Source organism: Zerene cesonia, chromosome 8 (genome assembly GCF_012273895.1).
Source record: "Zerene cesonia ecotype Mississippi chromosome 8, Zerene_cesonia_1.1, whole genome shotgun sequence".
Lineage (NCBI taxonomy): Eukaryota > Metazoa > Arthropoda > Insecta > Lepidoptera > Pieridae > Zerene > Zerene cesonia.
Window position 1 is genome coordinate 6,543,602 of NC_052109.1, and position 24,622 is coordinate 6,568,223.

Sequence of the window (24,622 nt, forward strand, 5' to 3'; positions counted from 1 at the left end):
AAAGCGGCTGGATTATAACGTAAGATTACTGTGGCACGGCTAAAGCGGCTGGAATTATAACGTAAGAATATTGTGGCACGGCTGAAGCGACTAGTTAAAAATGAATTGTTGTTGGCAGATACCAATATTTGAGCCCCGGAGTGACGGGGCGGATAACTTCGTATCGTCGCTATTGATTGCCGGTGGATTGAATATACCTGAAGTGACGGTGTTCTTCAGCAGCAAGTTGTTCCGGGGCAATAGGTTGGTGGAATTTTTTACGGTTTTTACTTTAGTCCTAAGTAAAGGAATTTTTGACTATCCCTACTAATATTAAATGTGAAAGTAACTCTGTCTGTCTGTCTGTTACGCTTTCACGCCTAAAGCACTGAACGGATTTTGATAAAATTTGGTATGAAGATAGAACTGAACTTGGGAAAGGACATAGGATACTTTTTATCGCGTAAAAAGGGTAGAAAGGGTTGAAAGAGGGGATGAAAGTTCGTTATTGTCAAACCGATTTTGATGAAACTTACTATCAAGATGGAGCTAAACGTGGGAAATAACAAACCATACTTTTTAATGGGAAGAAAATACTCCTTACCATGTCGCGCGATATAAGGGAATTCTACGCGGGCGAAGCCGCGGGCGAAAAGCTAGTTTTCGATAATTGAGAAAATCGTGTGGTTAGGCTCATTTTAGACTTGCGCTAACGCCACGCTGATTGTCGATGCTGACAGACGAAACGTATGGTCCTCTATGAATTTGTTATGTACCTAATATTGTTGTCTAGAGACAAATAATGTTATTTTTTATTTATATATATGAACCGCTTTAGAATGTCGCATAGCTATCAGCGTTTCAGTGCGACACTAAAACCAGCCTTAGACCGATGTTCGGTACTTTTTCACTTAAAACACGTGATTGTACGGTAAAATATAACATGAATTTAACGTCTTGAATTCTAATATCATCACTAAGCGCGAAGTACGCTTTCTTTTTCTCTATGTCTTTATGTATGCTTAAATCTTTAAAAGTATGCAATGGATTTTGATGGGGTTATCTTTTAATAGATAGTGTGATTAAAAAAAAAGGTTTACATGTATAATAACGTCTATTAAACTATTAAGATCCGAAATTAACTCTTGCGAAGCCATGAGCATAAGCTGGTTAAAATAAGTTTAAATATTTGCTCATGATTTTTCAAATGTTAATCAGTTTTAATGAAAGAATAGAATAAGCAATATATTCTTAGTAATGAGTATATCATACTAATATTATAAGTGCGAAAGTTTGTAGGGATGTGTGTGTTTTTGTTGCTCTTTCATCCAAATACTACTGAACCGATTGCAAGGAAATTTGGTATGTAGACAGCTGGACAACCGTAATAACATATTTTATATTCCTACGGGATAAGGACTTACGCGGTTGAAACCGCGGGGCGCAGTATTATACTTGACTATTTATAGGTTTAAAATATTTTTTTATTTTACCTACTATGACTACGCTTAAGAAATTATAAAAGCAAAAGTGATATGATCGAGATAAAGTTTTTTAAATTATAGCTGTATGATTGTATGTATTTTTATGGAAGTTCACTAAAATTAAATCTCAATGTTAGTAAAATCAAACAGTCAATACGAGGTTCTCGCGACAGAATGAAACTCGCTGCCGTGAAGCGTGATTGATGCTCCTGCGCTTTGTTTGACATTTTCCCATTTCATTCTACTTGAATAACTGGTTATAAAATAATCTAAAATACGTGTATATTATAGGTAGAGAATTCACAGATCTAAGAAAAAAAAATCACAAAAAGCGCAAAATCTATAAGTAACAATGTAAATTTGAGAGAGGGTGGAGTTGAACCCCTAAAAACACCTCGCTGGCGTAAAATAAAAATAAATAAAATACATTACCGATTGTTTGCGCCTTCAGAAACCATTAAAACAAACTACATATTCCTACGATAACTACCTCATACACTTATCACGAACCACCACCATTCTATATACGTAATAATCCAAAAAATATTTACCATGTCTGCACCTTTAAATATACGCGCGATATATCAATGTATATCTGTCTATTATTCACGGTAAAATAATAAACAATATTCGATTAGATTGTTGCATGTGAATCGTTCACAACACTGAGTTCGCTACTGCAATTCAAGAATCGATTTTCGAATTGGCCCTTAGTACGTTAATTGATTAGTTATTAAAATCACCGGTGTAATCATTTATCATATCTATAGCATACGCGATGTTTGTAACATTGTTTCATTGAAATAAAAACAGAACTGCTTGAAACAAACACTGTTTCTATGTTTGGTTAATGTTTTAGAGTTCTCTTGGTGAATGTTCAAACGAAATTAAATATTATAATATAAAAACATTCATAAATGCACGATGGGTCTACATCTACGTCATAAGTGAAAACTGCGAAAAACTTAACAAAGAGTATGCATTGTGAACATTGAAAACCACTTTTGAGGACCAAATAAAAATTATAATTTTAGTAAGATGCGAAAGTTTGTAAGGATGTGTGTGTGTTTGTTGCTCTTTCACGCAAAAACTACTGAACCGATTGCAATGAATTTTGCTACGCAGACAGCTGGACAACGGGATTAACATAGGCAACTTTTTATTCCGATATTCCTACGGGATATGGACTTACGCGGTTGAAACCGCGGGGCGCAGCTAGTACTTCATTCAATTTTCTAAGGGCATAATCAAAATGGATGAAGTCATAATGCGATTATTTGAATTTTCATCAGTACCTAAGAACTTAGTTTCTCTATGCTCGGTTATTGGTGGTCCGCTAAAGGTTTTAATCTACTGGGTTGTTATAAATTTCATACTTTTTAAATTTTAAATTGTATTAATTTGTCTTACCAATGGTAACGATTCAACTATTTATTTCTAACCATTTATTACAATAATTAATGGCGTATTGATAAATTTTGTTCTTGGTGATAATAATTGATACATCGTCAACAAACAGTACACTTTGATGCATTGTTGTATTATACACATCGTTTATATACAGTAAAAATAATAAAGGACCCAGGACGCTCCCTTGTGGCACCCCTTTTTTATTATGCAGCAGTGAATCTGTAAGTTCTCATGTTTATATACGAGTGGTTGTTTGTTATATCTAGGTATTTATGGCGTTTATTTCTGTAAATAATAATATGTCTAACTATATGGAATTACATTCTGGAATTCGCAATTTCTATCTTTACGTGATTTTTGTGCTTGTTTGATATTTGATATACACATACTACATAGAATAAAATAAGTAAGTAAGTTTATTAGCTTAGTGTAAGTTATATTTAAAAATAAAATAAATGAACAATACTTAATTTTAATATTTTTTCATTTGAATGTGACTGATTCAAAGTCAGATTTTCGATGTTATTCTCAAAATAATCCAATCAAATATAGGCTAAAAATTAATTACTGAACCCTTGTACAAAGAAAACAGACGCACTTACCTGCCTTATATTCACAATGGTAACATAATTTATTCATTCAGCAAATTTGAAATTATGATTGATTGGCATCAATATTGTGGTCAATATCATCAATGAAACAGATAATTTTCCACATCGAATATGGTCAAACTGCTTTTTTTGCAAGGGACATTTATGATTTTTAAAAGGCGGCAACCCACGTCATCATGGAATGCAAGGTGGTTGCGGAGTACAGGGCGAGGCACTTGGGTCCACCTAGGGCCGTCCCGGGGATTTTCGGTAGCCCTGACAAGCAGCTAAGCTCCATAGTGGAGGTGATGCTTTCAGCTTTGAGTGATCACCCCCTCCTTTTCTTTTAAAATATGCCCGCATTAAGCCCGTATTAAGTGCACAGATTTTGAATATGGCAGTAAATAGCTTCTAAACACATGCCAAAATTCTTAGTAGGTATGTATGCTTATCCACGTGTTAATGTTTATAGATTACTACTAATAATCGAACAGCAATGAGGCCCAAAGCGTCCTTCTTCGTATAAGTTCGCAAATCTGCATCAAATCTTACGAAGAATGTGATGTCGCATCGTCCCGAGACTCCTAATGTTGGAGCATCGTAGGGACCAGTAATTCACTCTTGTTTCTAGCATCGAACGGGTTACTTAGCTACAAAGATCGTTTGCGTTTCTCTGTTTTGATAGACTTCCATACCTCTATATGTCTGTATTTCTAAAGTAAATTGCGGTAATTGAAACAATTATCAAGCATATTGTAAAAACTTTATTTCAACCGTCATTGTAGTGCCAATTAACATATTTTAAAGAAAATTGTGACAGTGTAGGTTTTTAATGACGTTGTGTAGTTTTTTTTAGGTAATTTATAATATGTTTTTTGTCTACTGTCAGGATTCCGTTTTTTGCTAAAGTTCTAAGTAACTGTATTAATGGTATTCACTTATTATTAAAATAATTAAATTATGATAAGTACTTTGTCTGTCGCATTAATTTAATCCTTATTTATAGTGATATTTTATCTAATATGCTTTATACATAATTAGCCTTTATTAATACTTTGTAATCAGCCCTTTTGAATTATACGTATGATGATAATTTAATACCTACATGGTATATATCAAAGTAGTTTTTTTTTACAATTAATACCCTTAGTTCAGACAAAGGTCGTTGCTTTTATGATAAAAATGCATTTAAAACAAGTTGACTATACCTAGTACTGGAAAGCAAAAAATCATGTATCTAACTATGTTTTCTACCAACAATAAATTTTCTTTGACTTATAATGAAAGTTAGTTAATAAGTTCATGAGTTTGTGCTTAATCGGCAATCAGTTGTAATTAAGCTTTCATCCGCGGCTTTACGTGGTCAAAGGAAAATACAGTCCCGGGGTTTTACCCACAGTTCCCATTCTCTTATGATTTCCGATTTATAATCGATAAACCGGAAATTTTATTACCTTTCCCGTGTCTCGAGCTATCTGTAACGAATTTCATCTAAATGGGTCGAATAGTTTTGGCGTCAAAGCATGATTAACAAAAACAAGCCTATATTTACATTTATAATTTTTTTTTATTTGATTTTTATAAAACCATATTCAGCCTTACTCTTATCGCGTAGGGGTGTGAAATGGTGCCGATTCTCGAACCTAACCGATATGCACATATAATTTCATAAAAATCGGTTCGAAGAAAGCTTTTTCGAAGAAGTTTGATAATAAACCCCGTGATAGGATAATTCTATATAAAAATAATAGGTACAAGATAATATAGTATGGGTCAACGTTATTATTTTAATATCATTATACATCGTCATACATATTTTTAAAGTTTTTTATTTAACTACGCTATTCCATATATGGGAGAGGTAATATGCAATCAGTAGGCAGAAGTTATATTAACATAATGCAATGTTTATATGAAAATTTTCCTTTTTTATACGTAATGGAGGTTTTTAATATAATAGCGTTTAATGTAAATTTTTTAATGTTGTATGATAAACTAACGGTCCGCCCCGACTTCACTCGTGGTACGTTTACTTTCCCAAAGAACCTTCCTGGTGCCTTCCTGCCAATAAGTCGAGTCGTTCTCGAGTTTTAAGCTAAAAATCCATTTGGTGGTTCATTTGTATCTTTTTTTTATGTCAATTAGGCAACTGGGCAGGTCATTCACCACGAACCATGGAACATTCACAACGGTAATGCCTTTGCGAATGCGCTGCCCGCTGCTTTGAGAAAGAAGGAATAGGTTGGTAAGGGTGGTAAAGGAAACGGGCTTCGGGCGGCTTTCCTAGCGCACATCAGAGATAATTCAGGCTTATATTCTTTATGTCTTGTACCACTTACACGGTCGAAGACGGGGCGGAGAGCTAGCTGCGTCATAAGCGATAGAGTATAACTTCCAGTTATTTATTACAATTAATTTTTTATCATCGTTCAATAGTTATGGGCGTTTGTTAAGATAATAACTGAACAGTATGCAATTTATAAAGTAAATGAAGTGTCTGAGACAGGCCAGTATTTATTCGTAATTTATCACGATAGTAACACCTGCTTGTTATACTTTAATCAGCACGTTACACACATATGGTCAAAATTTTATGTTAGTGAATTAAAATTAATGTATTATAGTGGCAATAAGGTTACTAAGTTCGTATTTCGGACTGGAATAGCCCCAAGATTTCGATTATTAGCTTTATCTTAACAGCCTTCGTGTAACACGTTCAAACATTATTGTTCTCTGAAGGAATACAACTATCTATCATACTGAAGCGCGTATCATATCTTTATCATCATATATCCTTTCTTTTATTCCAGTCGTCGATTCCTTATCCCTCACCAAGCAGGCAACACCTCTGCAGAAGACCTACCTGTAAATGACATGTCATCATGCATGCTAAGGTCACCCTTAGGGGATAAAAATCTCAACTTCCGGCAAAACGCCGAAATGATAAATTAAATTTCTATGTCCGAAGCACGCTTACCATTTTAAATTGAAACTTATACACATACACGTTATATATTTATTGTACATTTAATAACGAAACCGATGTTTATTTAAGACGTTATAGTGTAAGTTATTGCTCCAGCACCATTCATGATTAGTTTAAAGATCAATCGTTAACATTTGCGTAGTTGAACCTATTCTATTAGATCGCATAAGTATTAATTAATATTAATGACATGTAAAGCAGTTTTTATTCCGTTCAGTGTGTTGCATATGAAACAATGTTGTTCGCAAATTTTAATTTCATGTCATACTATCGTATGAGTTACACAACGCTCTATTATAGGCACTGTATACATAAATGAGGGCATAATTGACCCTATATATGTAGATTGTGAGAAAAAATGTCTTACAGTTCGTAGTAATCGGATCTTTAACTTAAATAGGTACCTACTCTATGATGAAGTTGTTAAACCGATTTTTCTTTATATTCTCACAATCTTTTATGACATGTGTTTCTTTAACTTAAGTTCATAACTTGTTTTTAAGTGTTGTACTTGTTTCAATGCCGCAACAAGAATAGTACTTGTGGTTACCTCACAATTTTATACAATGCCGTCTGAAGACTTGATAAGCCACTGAAACATATATGGGCTGATAATAATAATCCTACTAATATTATAAACGCGAAAGTTTGTAAATATGGATGGATGTATGTATGGATGTTTGTTACTCTTTCACGCAAAAAGACTGAACCGATTGCAATGACATTTGGTATGTAGATAGCTGGCTGCTGGACAACTGGAATAACACATAGGCAACTTTTTATCCCGATATTCCTACGGGATACGGACTTACGCAAGTGAAATCGCGGGCGCCGCTAGTTAATAATAAAGTTACCAACGACATTAAGTGTTTCACAATTAAATCGGAACCTAAAAAAAGCGTAAATGAAATAATGAAATCTCGATGACTTGCCACTTCATTGTAAAAAGCACACTGCATAATTATGGGCGGTTTTTTGTCCACATAACCCAAATTTTGTAACAGTGCAGTCTCATTAAGCATAATGAAATTTAAATGAGACTGTATCACAAAAAGGGCTATGCTCATGCCATATTGTTTTTACATCAATTTTATAGGAAATTGTAATTATTCAAATGTCTGAAATAACGGTTTATTTCACATAAACGCTACAAAGTCAGGCACCAGGGTACAGTTAGACATACCAATAAAAACACCAATAATTGGAACGAATTATATAACGTGTCAAACTCATTGCCTCTTTTTGAACACTTAAAAATAGAAACATACGTTGTACACTGATGATTGCTTTGATAATTAATTGCGTATTTCTACTCATTACAACCTTATACCACTAACTATTGTTGGTAATTATTGGAAAATACTAAGCAATTACCACATAGCAATGTTTAGTACAAGCTAATCTTCGTTGGATACATTGTTATGGACCACGTTATCCAATGAATGACTGCATACTAATTGGTTTATTTGCCATAATGCACTCAGCCCCATTAATATACGTAATGTCCGTGAATGATGAATTATGTAGGAATAGAAATGATCGAATCAAACTTGCTGATAGCGGATTTATGTTGCAGTACTTTGTACAAGTCCATATCTACGTATATTACTTCGTTTAGAGTCCTGGAGTATTACTGTATTAAATTTTTCTTAAAATTTGTATTAACATATTTTTAGTATCCCTATTAGTATTTTCTTGTGTTTGATTTATCCCTATTTATGATTAACTAGCGGTCCGCCCCTGCTTCTCCCGTGGTACATATAGCTTATAGCCTTCCCCAATAAATAGGCTATCTAACACTGAAATAAATTTTTCAAATCGGACCAGTAGTTCCTGAGAATAGTGCATTCAAATAAACAAACTCTACGTTATAATATTAGTATTGATTAATAAACATTATTTTCACGAATTAACGTTAAAACGGTTGATTTGTTTACGTTCGGAGAGTCTTTCTGCGTGCGCTTCCATTCGGACGTTATTAGGGTTGGGGTTTGGGTGAACGTGATAATGGATGGGAGAACAACCAATCGTCGGCGAGCTGACGGCGTGAGTTAGCGAGGGGATTTTATTGGCATGGGCATCTGCTAGGCGAGAGCATCAGAGGATAGCGAAGCGTTACCATCGTCCTATCTGAGGCATGCGGCATCATTACACGGTGGGGTTATAGTCTTTTTTTTATGCCATAAACGGGAAACTGAGCCGGTATTCTGTGGGGTTGTGGTACTTCCCCGTTGCGAGCTGGCCCAATTCGTGACGAAGCGTGTTCGACGCCCACATAAAAAGGTCGGTAGGAATCCGATATTAACCACGGATTTTTTCTCGGGGGCGTCAGTATCTTATTCAAGATTTCTCCACACGCCTTATTCCGTTTTAACCTTCAGTAGTTCGAAATTAAAATAATAATTATCACCTAACAAATCCACAGGTAAGTTTTATACACACTATATTAAATTCATGCATATAATGCTATTGTTTCCGTATAGTTATCATCCTTCCTACTAATATTATAAATGCGAAAGTTTGTAAGGATGTGTGTGTATTTGTTGCTCTTTCACGCAAAAACTACTGAACCGATTGCAATCAAATTTGGTACGTAGGCAGCTGGACAACTGGAATGACATATAAGCAACTTTTTATTCCGATATTCCTACGGAATACGGACTTGCGCGGTTGAAACCGCGGGGCGCAGCTAGTATTTATTATAATTCACAATAGCCTTTTTGTCAGTTTTGATTCCATACGCTTTACTTAGCGTAGTCAACAATCCTAGTCTAACTGTTTTTATAGCTTAGCCCATGAATGTGACCTTTATTTACTCGTATCTTTTCAAAAAAGGCTCTGTTAAGTCTCATCATGAGAATAATTTACATGTTTTCATCAACATTAACATATCTACGATAACGGTTCTTAATTTTAGGCCCTTTTTTTCATTAGACACGACGTCCATTAAGTAGTGTCCTCTTATGGTCTTCCACACTTACTGTTCTCATCAAAACATTATGCAGATGAGCCAGGTGCGTTCATCTATTTGAGGGATACCTAATGATTGTCATCTGTTTTATGTTTAGCATATTCAACCGATGGTCCCCCTAGTATAGTGGTTAACATGGGAGTGGTATGGTAGAGGAACTTAGTTTGATACCCAGTGGAAGTAAATAGAACTGTATATATTAATAATATGATTTATGACGTTCTTATAATATATACCTTTCTTGGATATTTGAATCAGCTATAAATTTTGTTTGGTTGGGTATAAGGTGATTTCTGGCTTAGTTTGTCCCACCTATGGGCACTAAGAATGTATAGTGACTTTGTAATAATTGTCATATAAAGAGTATTTATGGGGAAAGCATAGAACTGGTGAAGATAAGGATACGGACGTGCACTTATCGAACGTAAAGCAGGTGTATTCACATGCTGTTATTTCACCTCGATCTTCTGAGGGCTACATCATCCCCGGGGCAAGTTGACCCAATTCGTGCCACATTCAAAATGCAGTTAAAATCCAGAATCAACAAAATGATTTATGTGCATTTATTATGAACCGTATTTTCATATATATCCACCATAATAGGAATGTCTTGTCAACGTCTTATTTCTAAGAGTATGTTTATACACATATATAATGCTTATATATAACTACTTACGGCCGGATTAATTTAGATTCACATCAAGACAAATGTCAAACGCCCGACAAAGGTGTCCAAAACATAAATAAAAAACACAACACATTATTTTAAATTGAACCGACCGCATAAACCAGATCAATTAAACAATATGAAAGTAAAAAGCTAATGAACGACACAAAACAACGGCGTAATTAAACGTATAATACACCTTTAAAATGTCCTGAATTTACATAAGAAATACGATTAACTTTTTCTCACTCAAAATGTGTTATCGCTCGCTTCAACCATTTGCTAATTAGCCTGTCACTTGAATTAATTCAAGCTATGCAAATATGCGTGCGCGAGTCAATAATTTTTTTGCAACGCAGCGGCGAGCTTCTGTAGACCCATATACGGAAAAAGAATGCCCAAAAAAGCGAACTATACGCACAATTGAATACCTCTGGATACCATTTGCAGATAAGTATCGGATGCTATAGGTTCCTCGCAAATAGCCCCCGATGCATTATTAACGCGGGAAACGATAAAATTCCTCCAATTCATTCTTAAGTAAATATGCAAAAAGTTGCATATTCATCGTTCGCTGTCGTATTAACATGTCAGGCGTAGACAGGGATGATTGCTTCAGGCCATGCACTGGGACGGTACAACACGAGCTGCATTCACGCCACTCTGAATATGATACTCTTTATTTTTTCCTGCGAAATGATATGATACTTTGTATTCGCTTTTGAACGATGTTCCCTGAACGAAGAAGGTTCTCGATTCGAGTGTATTTGTATTTATTTTGTATATATTTTAACTTCGTGGGTTTTCAACCAATTGGTGTGATTGTTTTTTTTTGTTTGATAGGAATTTTAGGAGAAATGGCACCGAGTAACGATTTGCTATTATCCAGATGCTTCTGGAGTCTGGATACTTGGTTAAAAGTATTATTAACTAACGATAAGTTTCAAAAATTCACTTAATATTAAAATATTTAAACAGAATACGTATAAATGAAATAGCTCAAAAATTTTATGTTTTATACTCAGGTAGAATTTTCTGTGAAGCAAAAACAAATCTATACTAATATTATAAAGCTGAAGAGTTTGTTTGGTTCTTTGTACGCACTAAACTCTGGAACTAGGGGTCCGATTTGAAAAATTTTTCAGTGTTAGGTTTATTGAGGAAAACTGGCTATATATGTGCTACGGGCGAAGCCGGGGCGGAACGCGTATAAAATAAAAATTAAACCAATATATAAAACCCTAGGATATTGTTAGGTATATACATAGAGAAATTAAAACAATCTTATTAGCAAGGACGTAAACTTTCATGGTATATATTGAAATGCCAGTCTATCTTGAAAAACAACTTAAGCGGTGCATTCATGCAAATAAAAACAGAGAAATGCTCTTTGGCTGTCTCGATGTGACGTATGAAGTGTGGACCCCAGGGAGTATTAATTGCTCTTTATATCTCGATGCAAATTAATAATATATTCCTTTAATTTATTATCTGACATGTATATTACTTGTTGGAATTTTTCAATCGAATATTGAATTAGTTTTGCGAGTATTAAAATACCCTCAACAAAGTGAATAATTTTTTATGCTTCTTAAAATTTACTGAGCTCAGTTTTTTGATGTTATTACCGTGATTAATAAGAAGAATGATTATGTGTATTAAGATCTTATTATTTAATTTGCTACTGTGTTTCGTACATTGAATGGGGGAGCTGGAGGCACGTTTCCTTTTCTTCACCCTTTCCAGCCCTAAAAAGCCTATCCATATAGCCCTAAAGGGATAACCTTTCTCCTAAAACCGGGCAGCGCATTTACAGAGGCACTACCTCTGCTGCATGCAATGTTCATGGGCGGTGGTGATCGCAATTGCCCGCATTGATATAAAAAACTGACGTTTTCCTGTCTGTTAATTAGTTTAGATCTTTAGAGCTGCTCAATAGATTTTGATGCGGTTTTTTTGACGACATGTGATCTCTGTCAACCTGCACTGGGCCAGCGTAGTGGATTGTTTCAGCTCTTATAGGAAGCCTATGTCTCTGTAGTGGGAACACATATAGGCCAATGATGATGATGAGAAATATTATTTAAAAATATTCCTCATTATAGCAATCTATCTAAATAATGTGGAATTTGCGCAGTCTAGCGAATATTAATTACTTTTAGATTGCTATCGAGCTATTTATGAGAAGTAAACAACTAATTACGTCCTGCAAGAAGCGAGTTCGATATAACGTATCTTCAGAAACGATATTGTGTTCCAATATTATTTTATGTTTTCATCAATTTCGTAAACGAGCAATTTTTACATACTTCACGTTAAAAACAACTCAATTTACCGATGACTTAAGTGGCTGTTCAGCTGCGTCATAAAACATAATTATGATTGAAACGCTTCTTGTTCAAAATGTATACCTTATCGCATGTTACTTGCTGTTCGCCGCGGTTCGCCGGGTGTACTCGTATGCTAAGTATTGTTTTCTCTTTTTATGGTTTATGTTATTTGAGGATGATGTGGTTTTCCAATGGCGAAAGAATTTTTCAAATCGGACCCGCAGTTACTTAGATGGGTTCAAACAAAGATACAACCTGCGATTCACTTGCGTGGTACTCGGGTACAGAGAAGCCTTTGTGCTTACCGGACTATTATAAGCTGTTTAGATTATAAATTATTGGGATTATTAAACCAAATTACACATAAAATGCCAAATCATCAAAATCGGTTGAGTTGGTGAAAAGTTCATTGGAAACATACATCATGACACTGGATTTTTATATAATAAGATGTCACTCAGTAAAATTGCAGCTTTTTAATGGTGAAGGAATCTTTGACATCAGTCCAGTGGTTTTGCGTGAAAACGTTACAAACGTACAAAAATACAAACTTTATAAAATTAGTTTAGTTATCAATAACAATAACTATCATAATATATATATATATAAACTATATGCATATACCACGTTTTTCTTTCTTATTATACTAATAGCTTTATTACTCACTAGCATTCCGCCCGCGGTTTTGCCGGCATAGTCGCAGGAAAGATAGACCCGGGGTGTCACCGGAAAAGTCCCGTTCCTCTTCAATTTCCGGGATAAAAACTATCCTATGTCCTTGCTCGAGACTCCAACTGTCTCTGTACCAAATTTCAACATAATCGGTTTTGTCGTTCTTTAGTTATAAATAGTGTTACTAACACGTCTTTCTTTTATATATCTATATTTGATTGCACTAACCCAGATTTTCGTACATTTCCTTGCAGACCAGATTGCCTGGCAGAGATTGCTGTATAGCAATAAGGCCGCCTCTTGTACAAACGATGCCGTTTTTTTATTCTGTTTATTGTTTCTCTTGTTGTTTCTGTCTAATTTTGTACAATAAAGTATTATAAATAATTATAGCTATAATATTAATATCTACATCTTCTATTCGAAGTTTTCAAATTGGGGAGACCGGCTGAGGGTCTCGGATTAGTAGATTTGAGTTTGATCGTCCTTTATCACAATTAGTGCATTATTTTTCATGCTACGAGATATTATTAAGTTCCTTTGTTTAAACCTCGGGAACAACGCAAGAGATAATAGTTGGCCATTTGGAAGGATAAAGGCCCAATACTTGAAGGACTATTAGATAATTTTATTGTGTGTAATATTTCAACCGATTGTAAAAAAGAGGAGTTTATCATTTCGAATTTATTTTGTGTTTATTATCTCTTAATTTTTTATTGGATGAATAGATTATTATGATTCTTTCTTATTTGAAAGCTGGTGCCTTCCATGTGGCTATTCAACTTGGACTAATTCTGACAATTTGTTTAGTTTTTATTAAAAATACTTGTATATTGTACATTTGTAAAAACAAATTACACGTTGTATTTTCTTGCGTTTGATATTACGCGAGTATTATACGTTTAGAAATTAAAAACTTTTTTTTAACGGATTTTAAACGCGATTTATTCCTTATATTATTAACCTGACGTTTCGAATACTTTACAGCGAGCGTGGTCACGGGACTGATTAATATAATGAATAAATCCCGTTTAAAATCCGTTAAAAATCCGTTTTCTTTTCAGGACCCGCAAAGTATCGGTGAATAACTTATATGCGTTCGACTCGCCAAACTGCGTGCCCCTAGTGGAAGTGGGGATCGACTTCGAGGTGAACAAGAAAGCGATATTCAAGCCGAGCACCATAGAGAAGTGCCACTTGCACGCAAAAATGTCCAAAAACGTTGGTCTACTGAGGATATTCCCTAGTATCAGCTCCTCGGTTATAAGAGCTTTCTGTCAGCCGCCTATTGAGGGTGAGTACGATGCCTTTGGTCTTCTTTGATTGACTTGAACACATATTGTTTTTCAACTGACTTCCAAAAAGGAGTTTGGGTTGGTCACCTCCAGAACTTTGAACTGGGTGAATCGGATTGATGATTCTATTTTATTTGCAAGCTGGTGTCTTTTATAATTTGGTCTAGTTTTGACTATATGAAGACAGTTTGGAATATTTGAATTTTTACCAGTCGCTTTATTGTAAAAAATCCGTTGTAATATCTTACTCGAGATTGCGAACTGTCGGAAAATTGAGATTCGTAACAATTGCTTGCATTTAACATTTTACTTTACGTTAAACTACCATCGCCTATATCCCAGTTACGTGTGCAACAGTTTACTTTCCCAAACGTCCGCCAGGTGTAGGTTGTGAGTCGACGGAGCTCCTTCTCAATATATAACATTTTGCAAAAATCTCTTTTCGAATACAAGTACATGATAGCATTACAATCGGTCCAAACTTCCCACAATGGTTTCTTGTTTATTCCGTTATTGACTCAGCAAAAACTGAAGGCGGCGGACGCAACGACTCCATTTTATTGCTCGAATTAACCGTCATTATTCATCATCCTTGACATGTGATAAACATCACGACATGTTTTCACACCGTCTGTATAATACAGCGTAAAATACATCGACTCTTACTTTTTGTCATTATCCACGCGATATTTTTTTGGCGTCAATTCGGCATGAATTAACGGACAGGTGCGTTCATAAATAAAAACCCAAGATTCACAGTCTCGTATCGCTGGAAAGTGTCGCTAAACACCAACCAATTATATCCACGAATTTGACGATAGGCGTGAAGCATATAGTTTATCAAATTCAACCTTACGTGTATTGTTTAAAGTTGTTTTTTATAAAGCCGCGTTCGACGCGAGTGACTATTGGAAATGAGCGCACAATGCGTTCATTTTGTGCATTGGACAGGTGACATTAAAAAGTGGATATACCGTAAGTAGCAAATGGCGGAATGAGGAATTTCGGTAGCATGGTATGATTTTCCTTACATAGAGATACTGCAGCTGTTTGTTTCGAGTAATCGTTGACGATTACATTCTGAATATTGATATGTTCATTATAATTCCAGCAAATAAGACTTTACAACCACTATGTAGCGTATCAATTGTTGTATTAAATTTATTTAAATGATAAAGAAATTATTTTGTATCAAGTTCGCTTTAATATTTTTTTTTATGTGAGTTCACTTTTGACAAAATCAATTGGCATGCATGTATTCAACAGATTAATTATTTACGAAGTACCCACGTTAATTGGCCTTCTTTTTAAATATTTCCATTGACAAAAACGTTGGACCATACATCACGTTGATACCCTAATGAGTCTATAGCATCTTAAAGACTGATCGTGCTTTAAAAAGTCTCACGTAACAATTAGTTTTATTATCATCTGTATATTTGAATTCTAATTAATACATTCGTCTGTAGGTGTGGTTCTGGAAAGCTACGGTTCGGGTAACATACCGTCGAACCGTGATGTGTTGGAGGAAATAGTCGCGGCGGTGAAGCGCGGCGTTATTGTAGTCAACATAACACAGTGTAACCGCGGCGCTGTCGCTTCGCCGATATACGAGAGCGGACGGGTGAGGAGTTGTTCATCATTATCATCATCATCACCACCACCACCATAATCATCATTATCATCATCATCATACCATTATCATCATATCATCATCGTCATCATCATGATCATACCATCATCATTATCCGCCCATATAAAATGTTCCCTTTAGGACTAAGGTCTTCTATGAGGTTTTAGGATGTAATCCACCACGCTGGCCAAGTGCGGGTTGGCAGATATTACAAGTCGTCGAGCTTTTGATTCTCAGACATGCCGGTTTAATCGCGACGACGCATGATGATGCAAAAATGGTGAAGAAGTTAAATACCACTTGTATTATATTATAGTTTGTACAATTTTATATGTAACATTAAATGTTGCATGTATGTATTATATTATAGTTTGTACATGAGTTTTCGACCGTTCCGATGACGAAAGAAAAAACGATTTTATAAAATTAACTATTACTCCGCTCGCGCGCTCTATGAAGACCCTCAAGGAAATTAAAAAGCGGCCTACATATTTCCTTAATATCTCCTAATATATTCCTAAATATCTCCGGACACAAAACTCATAAATAATTATAAAAGGCTCGTTGCAAAAATAAAAACAAACAAACATTTTCGAATTAATAACATATACATATAATACATCAAGTTGTCTGTAATTGGCAAGAACAATTAAAGACAACCGATTAATTAGTTAAATCGCGTTAATTTGATTTAGGTACGATTTATTAGTTTGTTTTTTTTCTATTAATTATTTCCTTTAACTTCACATTGTAACGCATAATCTATTTCGCTCCAATATCAAGAAAACATTGCTATTTAAATTGGCTAGTATTGCCAAAAGATTTGGTCAAAATTCGACCATTTCGCCCTTTAAAGTCTGACTAAGACACCATTGTATACTGCCCTATAATATTGGACTATGGTAAATAAGCGAGTAGGTAAACTCTGACATACTAACGATAAACTGATTTACGAAGCCATGTAACGACAGCCATAAAATTCACGAGCTAGGTGCTAAAAAAAGCTAATTAAAAGAATAGAAAAAATTTGTTCACGAGGCGGGATTCGAACCCGCGTTTTTTTGCCAAACCGTAGCAACGCCTAGCCTCTCGGCCACAGTAATCGAATTTCTTCAATTCTTTCGGTTTTATGTGCCTAAGGGGGCACTCCACGCCATCTATTGAGATGTTTAAAAACCATTACAACCAATTTTTTTCTATTCTTTCAAAATTTCTCATTTATAAAGCATTTCAATGCTATAAAACTAAAAATAAAATACATTACAGTTTTCAAGTTTTTTTTTACTGCATATGTCTGGTTTTGTCTTACACGTAGTTTTATATAATTTACAGTTGCTCTCAGAGTGCGGTGTTGTATCAGGCTTCGACATGACTCCGGAGGCGGCGCTGACCAAACTCTCCTATGTGCTGTCCAAAACTGAACTGAGTTATCAAGAAAAGGTTGAGGTAATATAACTCGATGATAAATTAAAAATTTGAAGATAATCGAACGTGATAAATTGCAGCTAGTTCATATTAGTATTCTAAAATGATAAAAAATGCTTTTTTTTTAATTTTTTATTCTTTTTATTTTTATGCAAATTGGTTGGGGAGCGTCCATAAATTACGTGAGACATTTTTCAGGATTTTTTGACCCCCCCGCCCTCCTTGGTGAGATTTCGTGAGATTTTCCTTAACTCTCTCCACCTCTTCCTCACAAATCTCAAGTGAGATTTTTTGAAATATATTTTGACTATGAACCCATTGGATTTAAGAAAGGAAAAGAAAAAATCTTTTTACTTTTACTACACTTTATTTTCACGGTTTTCTGTTAAAAAAAAATACGTGATATTTATTCAAACCCCCCCTCTCCCCCAAGTGAGATTTGGAAAGATTTTACTTGACCCCCTCCCTCCCTTAAACACCTCACGTAATTTATGGACACCCCCTTGGACATGGGTGCAAAAATTAAATCAAAATAGATCACCATTTATAATGATTCCTACATTTAACAGTAAGAGAGAAGTGTGGCGTCGGCACAGTGTCGGTAAGAGTAGGAGAACCTTACTAGTATCTACAGGTGTCCTGTATAAAATCATGAAACTCAAAATAATGTTGTTGTATAATTATATAATATACTATTAATAATGCTTCTATCTAAACTTATAATATAAAGAAGAAATTTGCATTTATGTATGCTTGTAAAGTGCAAAAACTGCTGGACCGATTTCAGAAATTCTATCACCATTTGAAAGCGGCATGATCGCCTCCTTGATATAGTGGTTAACACATTAGTGGAGAACCGAGTGGTGCTGGGTTCGAATCCCGGTGGGGATGCACAAAAAATGTCTCGGTCTGACAGGGCACAGAAGGCTGATCACCTACTTGTGCGTAAAGAAAATCGATCAGTGAAACAGGTGTATATCATCTGCCCCATACCCCACCAGGGGACACGTGACTTCACTTCTTAGAAAGCTGTAACTTCACTGTATAACATAGGCTGTATAGGGCAAAACCAGGCCGAAATATCTATACCAATATAATAAAGCTGAAGAGTTTGTTTGAGCACACTAATCTCAGGAACAACTGGATCAATTTAAAAAATTTATGATGTTTTCCTTCACCGTTTATGCAGTGGTGACGTTATCCACATGTGCGGATAAATTGAAAAATCAACTTTTTTCCTGCACGCTCGCCCGGTCTCGAACCCCGACTTATCGATTTTCAAGTCCGAGGTTCTCATCATTGAGCCACCACTGCTTTTTACCCAATATATAACTAAAGAATATATTCTAATGTTCTAGATGATGATGACTAATATAAGAGGAGAATTAACTAATACCTCGTCGATATCCATAGAGGTAAGAATTTTTTTCTATTACCTATAAAAAAAAACAAATAAAGAAAACACTAGTAGTTTCATATGTGAAAAACAATATATATTAATATGGAGTATGTATTATTCATTTTAGTATTAAAACTTTTTGTACGCATTGTTTGCAAGATTCTTTTTACATAAACACGTCATAGAAATAAAATCTCTATTCATGTCTATTTCTTTCTGTCTGTGTAGACATATTTTTGAACGAATACACGTATCTAGATTAGAAAAATCGTATTTCTAATTAATCGTACTGCATATAATCTACATGTCTATCTGTTTCCGTCATAAGCCATTTCCTTTTCCACACCCGTCCCAGTCCATTCCTTCTTTCCAGTCGTCAATCCTTTCCTTTTCCATTACCCCTTAAAAGCGGGCAGCATGTCCATGGTCGGTGGTGATCGTTTACCATCAGGCGAACCACCGGCTCAGTTGCCCGATAAGACCTAAAAAAAAACACTATTTTTATTGAAATTAATCGCTTTCCAGGATAATACACTGATAGACGCACTGGCATCGAGTCTTAACATCCAGTCCCCAAAAGTGCTGATAGAAATTACGGAGAAAGTCTTCAGCGCTTTATTGTTGTATGCAATTGAACACGATGACGCTAGAGCTGTGAAGAAAATGCTTGGTAATATATATAAACCTACTGGCTGACCCGGCAAACGCTGTTCTGCCTTATTCTTGTCATTTATATTTATATTTTTAGTTATAAGAAATAGATGTTAGCCGATTCTCAGACTTACCCGATAGGCACACAAAATCTCATAAGAATCGGTCCAGCCGTTTCGGAGGAGTAAGGAAACTAAAATAGGCACAAGGAAAGAGTAGAGAGTTGTGGCGGAATCGCAGGTGGCTGAGAGGCTAGGCGGTGCTACTGTTTGGCAAGAAGACGCGGTTTCGAATCCGCCTCGTGATCAATTTTTTTCTATTCTTTAAAATTTCCCCATGTGTTCATAAATGTAATCTGTATCTGTACATATAATAAACCGAAGGAACATCTCAGCCTCTCGAACACCCGTTACCCCGCCTCAGGAATCGAATTTACTCCTCTCTTCTACTCTTTCTGCTCTTCTTCTTCTCTTACAATCACCTTAAACAATCGGTTGCAGATATGGGAGCGGATGTGAACGCACAGAACTCGGAAGGTCGAACTGTCCTCCACGAAGCTATTATAAAAGGAAACCTCTCCATCATCGAATATTTGCTGAAGAATGGCGCGAATGTTCATTTAAAAACCCGGTAAGTTAACTAATTTACCAACAGGTACAGGTAACAGGTATAGTACTGGTAATAAGTACCTATAGTATAGTGTTTTATTATCTGTGTTAACGGAGAGATAAAAAACGCAACACTGTCTTGATAAAGAGAGAATAATTAAATGAAATAGTGAAAAATTAGAAAATTTTAGAATATATTTTCTTTTCTAATTGGCTACAGTTATATCTGTATTATATTAGAAGTTCGTCCCGGCTCCGCCCGGGTATCAAGATTCCTGTTTAATTTCAAAGGAACATTTAATCGAGATAAAAAGTACCCTACCACCCAAGTCAGCTGATACCCTGTCTGTACCAAATTTCATCAAAATGTGGTGCTAATTATTCCCTGCTTCCATTAACGTCAATGTGAATGAATTCATTAATTTCCCATAAAAATCAATTGTAACTAAATGCTGTATGGCTCATAGTCTTCCTTGATGAAATAATATCATAAATTCGCTCTAGCGAGCTGGTGGTTCGTCACCATGAAAATTAAAAGCTGGTTTGCTGGAGCAAGCTAACCTCAGAGGCTACTGATTCGAATCTCAGTTTGTTATACTAGAGCTAGAACGCAATTATCTTCCCTTTTTATGTTAATACATACTTATCATAAATCATCTCCCAGTTGCGTCGTATTATCTTCCCTCCTGATCGCGATACAGCTGCTTCTGCAGAGCTGGACCACATGCCAGTGCGCGAGCTGGTGTCCCTCCCTTCATGTGAATCCATGAAGATACTCGTATCTCCCCCCCAGATGCGGCGTGTTCCCCCTCCTGACCGCGATCCAGCTGCTTCTGTAGAGTTGTTCCACATGCCGGTGCATGAGCTGGTGTCCCCCTTTTCATGTCAATCCATTCAGATACTTATATCTCCGTCTCGTTCTCCAGCTGCGGCGTGTCCCCCCTCCTGACCGCGATCCAGCACGACAACCACGCGGCCATCCAGCTGCTGCTGCAGTGTGGGGCGCAGCTGGGCCACACGCCGGTGCGCGAGCTGGTGTCGCTGGCGGCGCGCTCGGGGCTCGCGCCTCGCCTGCGGACCCTCCGCCTGGCGGGAGTGGACCTGGACACCAGGGACGAGCTGGGGCATACGGCCCTGCATGAGGTGGACTATGTCTTTATTTATATATTATTTATTGCAATCAGCTGGTTTTAACATAAAACTTAACCGCTTTAATTTTGTTAGATCTAGACCATTTTAGTTATTTATTTATATATTCTTTCTTGCAGACATTGAGTGATAGTGAGAACCTCGTCCTGTTTTGAAGTTTGTAATAAACTGGATATAAGATGTAAATGACTAATGGTTTTTTTGTTCAATTTGGGAAGATTAAACACAAAAATTTGTATTGATTTCTTATTGTTGTTGTACACAAAAAGAAAAAATAGTTATGTATATATATATATATGTTATATACGGCCGCAGTATAAAAAGATACAGTAGTATAACGCCTTTGATCTCTAAAATAAAAGTCGAAAACGTCTATACTATGTCATGTTGTCACAACTAAATCATGGTAAAAAATTGAGTTATTTTAAATTATAATATTTTATTTTATATTAATATTTGTTATATTATTTTGCAGGCGGTCCTATGCAACCATCCAGACACAGTGCGGTATTTACTGGACAATGGGGCAAATAAGGATATAAGGGATGTCCTAGGGTTCACCCCCTTGGACTGTGCTGAGAAACTCAACTCTAAAGTTATTATATCTATGTTAAAATGAAATATTTCAATGTATTGAATTAGTACAAACAATTTCATGAAAATTGCTTAGAGGTTTGATTACAAAAAGTGATAAAAGAAGTCATTTAGAGATTTATATTTATTTATATAGAAAATAGCAAGAGATAATGGGTATGGAAATCATCATCATCATCATCATCACCATTACCATCACCATCACCACCACCATCACCATCATCATTATCATTGTCATTATCGTCATCATCAGCCCATACATGTTCCCACTGCTGGGACACAGGCCTCCTATGAGGTCTCAGGTCATAATCCACCACGCTGGCCAAGTGCGGGTTGGCAGATGATTGATGCCGTCGAACTTTTGATTCTCAGACATGCCGGTTTCCTCACGATCATATTGAAATGATTTTTAAATATTGAAAATGATAGAGTAATTGAAAAGTGTATGTTAATTGAGACAAATATATTAGGAGATGTCAAATATCTCATATTTATATTGAATACATTTAAAATGGTAATATTTTACTGAAATATAGTTCCTAATTTATCCGAAAGTGATATCGTTATATGAATATAAACTAAATAAAGTTCAAATACACTTACGAAAAATTTAGTTGAAATGTAAACATGTATCTATGCTAATTATATAAAGAGAAAACTTGTATTTTGTATGTTTGTAACGTTTTCACGTAAAAGCTGCTGGACCGATTTCTAAAATTCCATCACCATTGGATAGCTGCTATATACTATGTACCACGGGTGAAGCCGGGGCGAATATTTAGTTTATTATAAAGCCGGTCATTCGCATAGGCACAAGTTTGTGACAATATTTGCATATGTTTTTTTCCCTACATTTGCGCAAATATTCGTACATTATACATATGTGAGCACGCTAATGAGTGTTCCGGGTACGTGTAATTTAATTTAAACACTAGCGTTCCGCCCCGGCTTTGTCCGTGGTACATTATAATCACTTAATAATGACACAGCCTTCATGGTTTTATTTTATTTTTAATGTGAAAATTACAAACATACATACACAAACGTTTTCTCTTTATAATATTGCGTAAGATATTTTATTTAACAAATTGATGTTTTTATGTTTTAATTATAATTATATCGCATTTTTAGATAGTGTTGTGTTGATTAATATTAAATTAAATAGGTTATCTATTTTAAATGAATGTTTAAGCAGTTGATTGATGTTATAGTTGTGTTACGTTAAAAATTATATATTGTTATATAAATTGTTATATCGAAATCAATAAATGATGTGTTTATGTTTTTGGTTTTATTTATTTATCTGAATATATAAAACTGATGCTCCGTAGAGCGATTATTATTTTAATTTTATAATGTCCCTACTTAGTAGCTATGATAAATTTAATGGTAAAACCGAATTTTCAAAAAGCAACGACCAGTTAAATCTAATGTCTAATGTCACAGTTTTCGTTGGCATACTCCTCCGAAACGGCTTGACCGATTTTGATGAAATATTTTGAGAACATCTCTTTTTCATACCCCTAAATGATAAGAGTAAGACAGAACAGCGTTTGCCGGGTGCAGCTAGTAAAACTATAAAATTTGGTCTAAAAGAACTTTTTTGGTTGACTAAATAAATATTTGATTTTGATACTAGTTTTACACAAATTGCATTGCATATTTTATTTATTTAGTTCAGTGTGAATGCAATGAGTCTAATGGAGTTCAGTAGGCAATGAGTAGACGCATAAAATTCGAATTTCTTTAATTGAAGTAAGTCTGGTTAGTGTACTATATTCTATTATTATTTCTGGTCGAGTTTTTCCGTCTATATCCTTTGAGATTTGTGCCAAGCATCATCTATATTCACAATGAGACTGCTGTTTATTGTATATTCATGGTAGTATAAAAACAAAAATGTAATGTATATAGTGTGTATATAAAGTGTAATATATTACTATGTTTATTTATTTATTTATTTATTTATTCTTTATTGTGCACTTAATTAACATTAAAGACAAAGAAAGGAGACAAATAAAACTTACATCTAGGCACAATGGGCGGTCTTATCGCTTAGAGCGATTTCTTCCAGACAACCTCGGGTACAATAGAGGACTATTATAATAATGATATGGGTAGTAAAATTATTATATATATATATATATATATAAATATAAATATATAATATATATATACACATACACATACACATATCTACACACACACATAAACATAACCATATATATATATATACATATACATTGATAAGAAAATATATATATATATAAAATAAAAATGAAGGGGAAGACGGGAATAATTAAGTAAAATATCACTAGGTATAACATATTAATAATGATAAGAAATAAAAATAAATAAATTTTATGTGCAGTTTAAACTGCTAAAATGAGACTTAACCACACATTTAAAACTATTTATAGATTGAGCTTTTTTAATAGAATCTGGCAGAGCATTCCAAAGTTTAGTAGCATGCACAGTGAAAGACTCATCATAAAAATGCGTGCGATGAGGAGGCATTACTATCCTCAATTCTTCAGTTGAACGTACATCACCACAATGTCCTCTAAACTGAAATCTTTCCTTAAGGTATGGTGGTGATTTAGGATCAAACAATATATAACTATGTTATCTGTGATTCATCGATTTCAAAGTTAGATTGTAAATGTAAACCAGACTGACCGTAAAACTAGAATATCAATGAAACTTTTATTATTATCTACTTTATATTGAACGTATAGAGTAAAGAGTGATAATAAGTTGACAGCTTTTTTGATTGTTT

At 35.0% G+C, this 24,622-nt stretch overlaps 2 protein-coding genes across 2 annotated transcripts in view; one reads left to right on the plus strand and one right to left on the minus strand.

Moving 5' to 3' along the window:
- LOC119828545 (N-acetylneuraminate lyase-like) overlaps window positions 1-2,162 on the minus strand; it is a 41,687-nt gene extending 39,525 nt beyond the window's left edge. Inside the window, exon 1 of the mRNA XM_038350729.1 lies at window positions 2,015-2,162. Coding sequence (XP_038206657.1) covers window positions 2,015-2,017 — 3 coding nt within the window. The 5' untranslated portion in view covers window positions 2,018-2,162. The remainder of the gene's footprint in view (window positions 1-2,014) is intronic.
- Window positions 1-22,088, plus strand: part of LOC119828546 (L-asparaginase 1) — a 48,641-nt gene extending 26,553 nt beyond the window's left edge. Inside the window, exons 5-13 of the mRNA XM_038350730.1 lie at window positions 119-243; window positions 14,154-14,383; window positions 15,854-16,008; window positions 17,350-17,463; window positions 18,801-18,857; window positions 19,367-19,511; window positions 19,993-20,122; window positions 21,027-21,243; window positions 21,725-22,088. Of these exons, the coding sequence (XP_038206658.1) occupies window positions 119-243; window positions 14,154-14,383; window positions 15,854-16,008; window positions 17,350-17,463; window positions 18,801-18,857; window positions 19,367-19,511; window positions 19,993-20,122; window positions 21,027-21,243; window positions 21,725-21,868 (1,317 nt within the window). The 3' untranslated portion in view covers window positions 21,869-22,088. The remainder of the gene's footprint in view (window positions 1-118; window positions 244-14,153; window positions 14,384-15,853; window positions 16,009-17,349; window positions 17,464-18,800; window positions 18,858-19,366; window positions 19,512-19,992; window positions 20,123-21,026; window positions 21,244-21,724) is intronic.
- The last annotated feature ends 2,534 nt before the right edge of the window (window positions 22,089-24,622 follow it).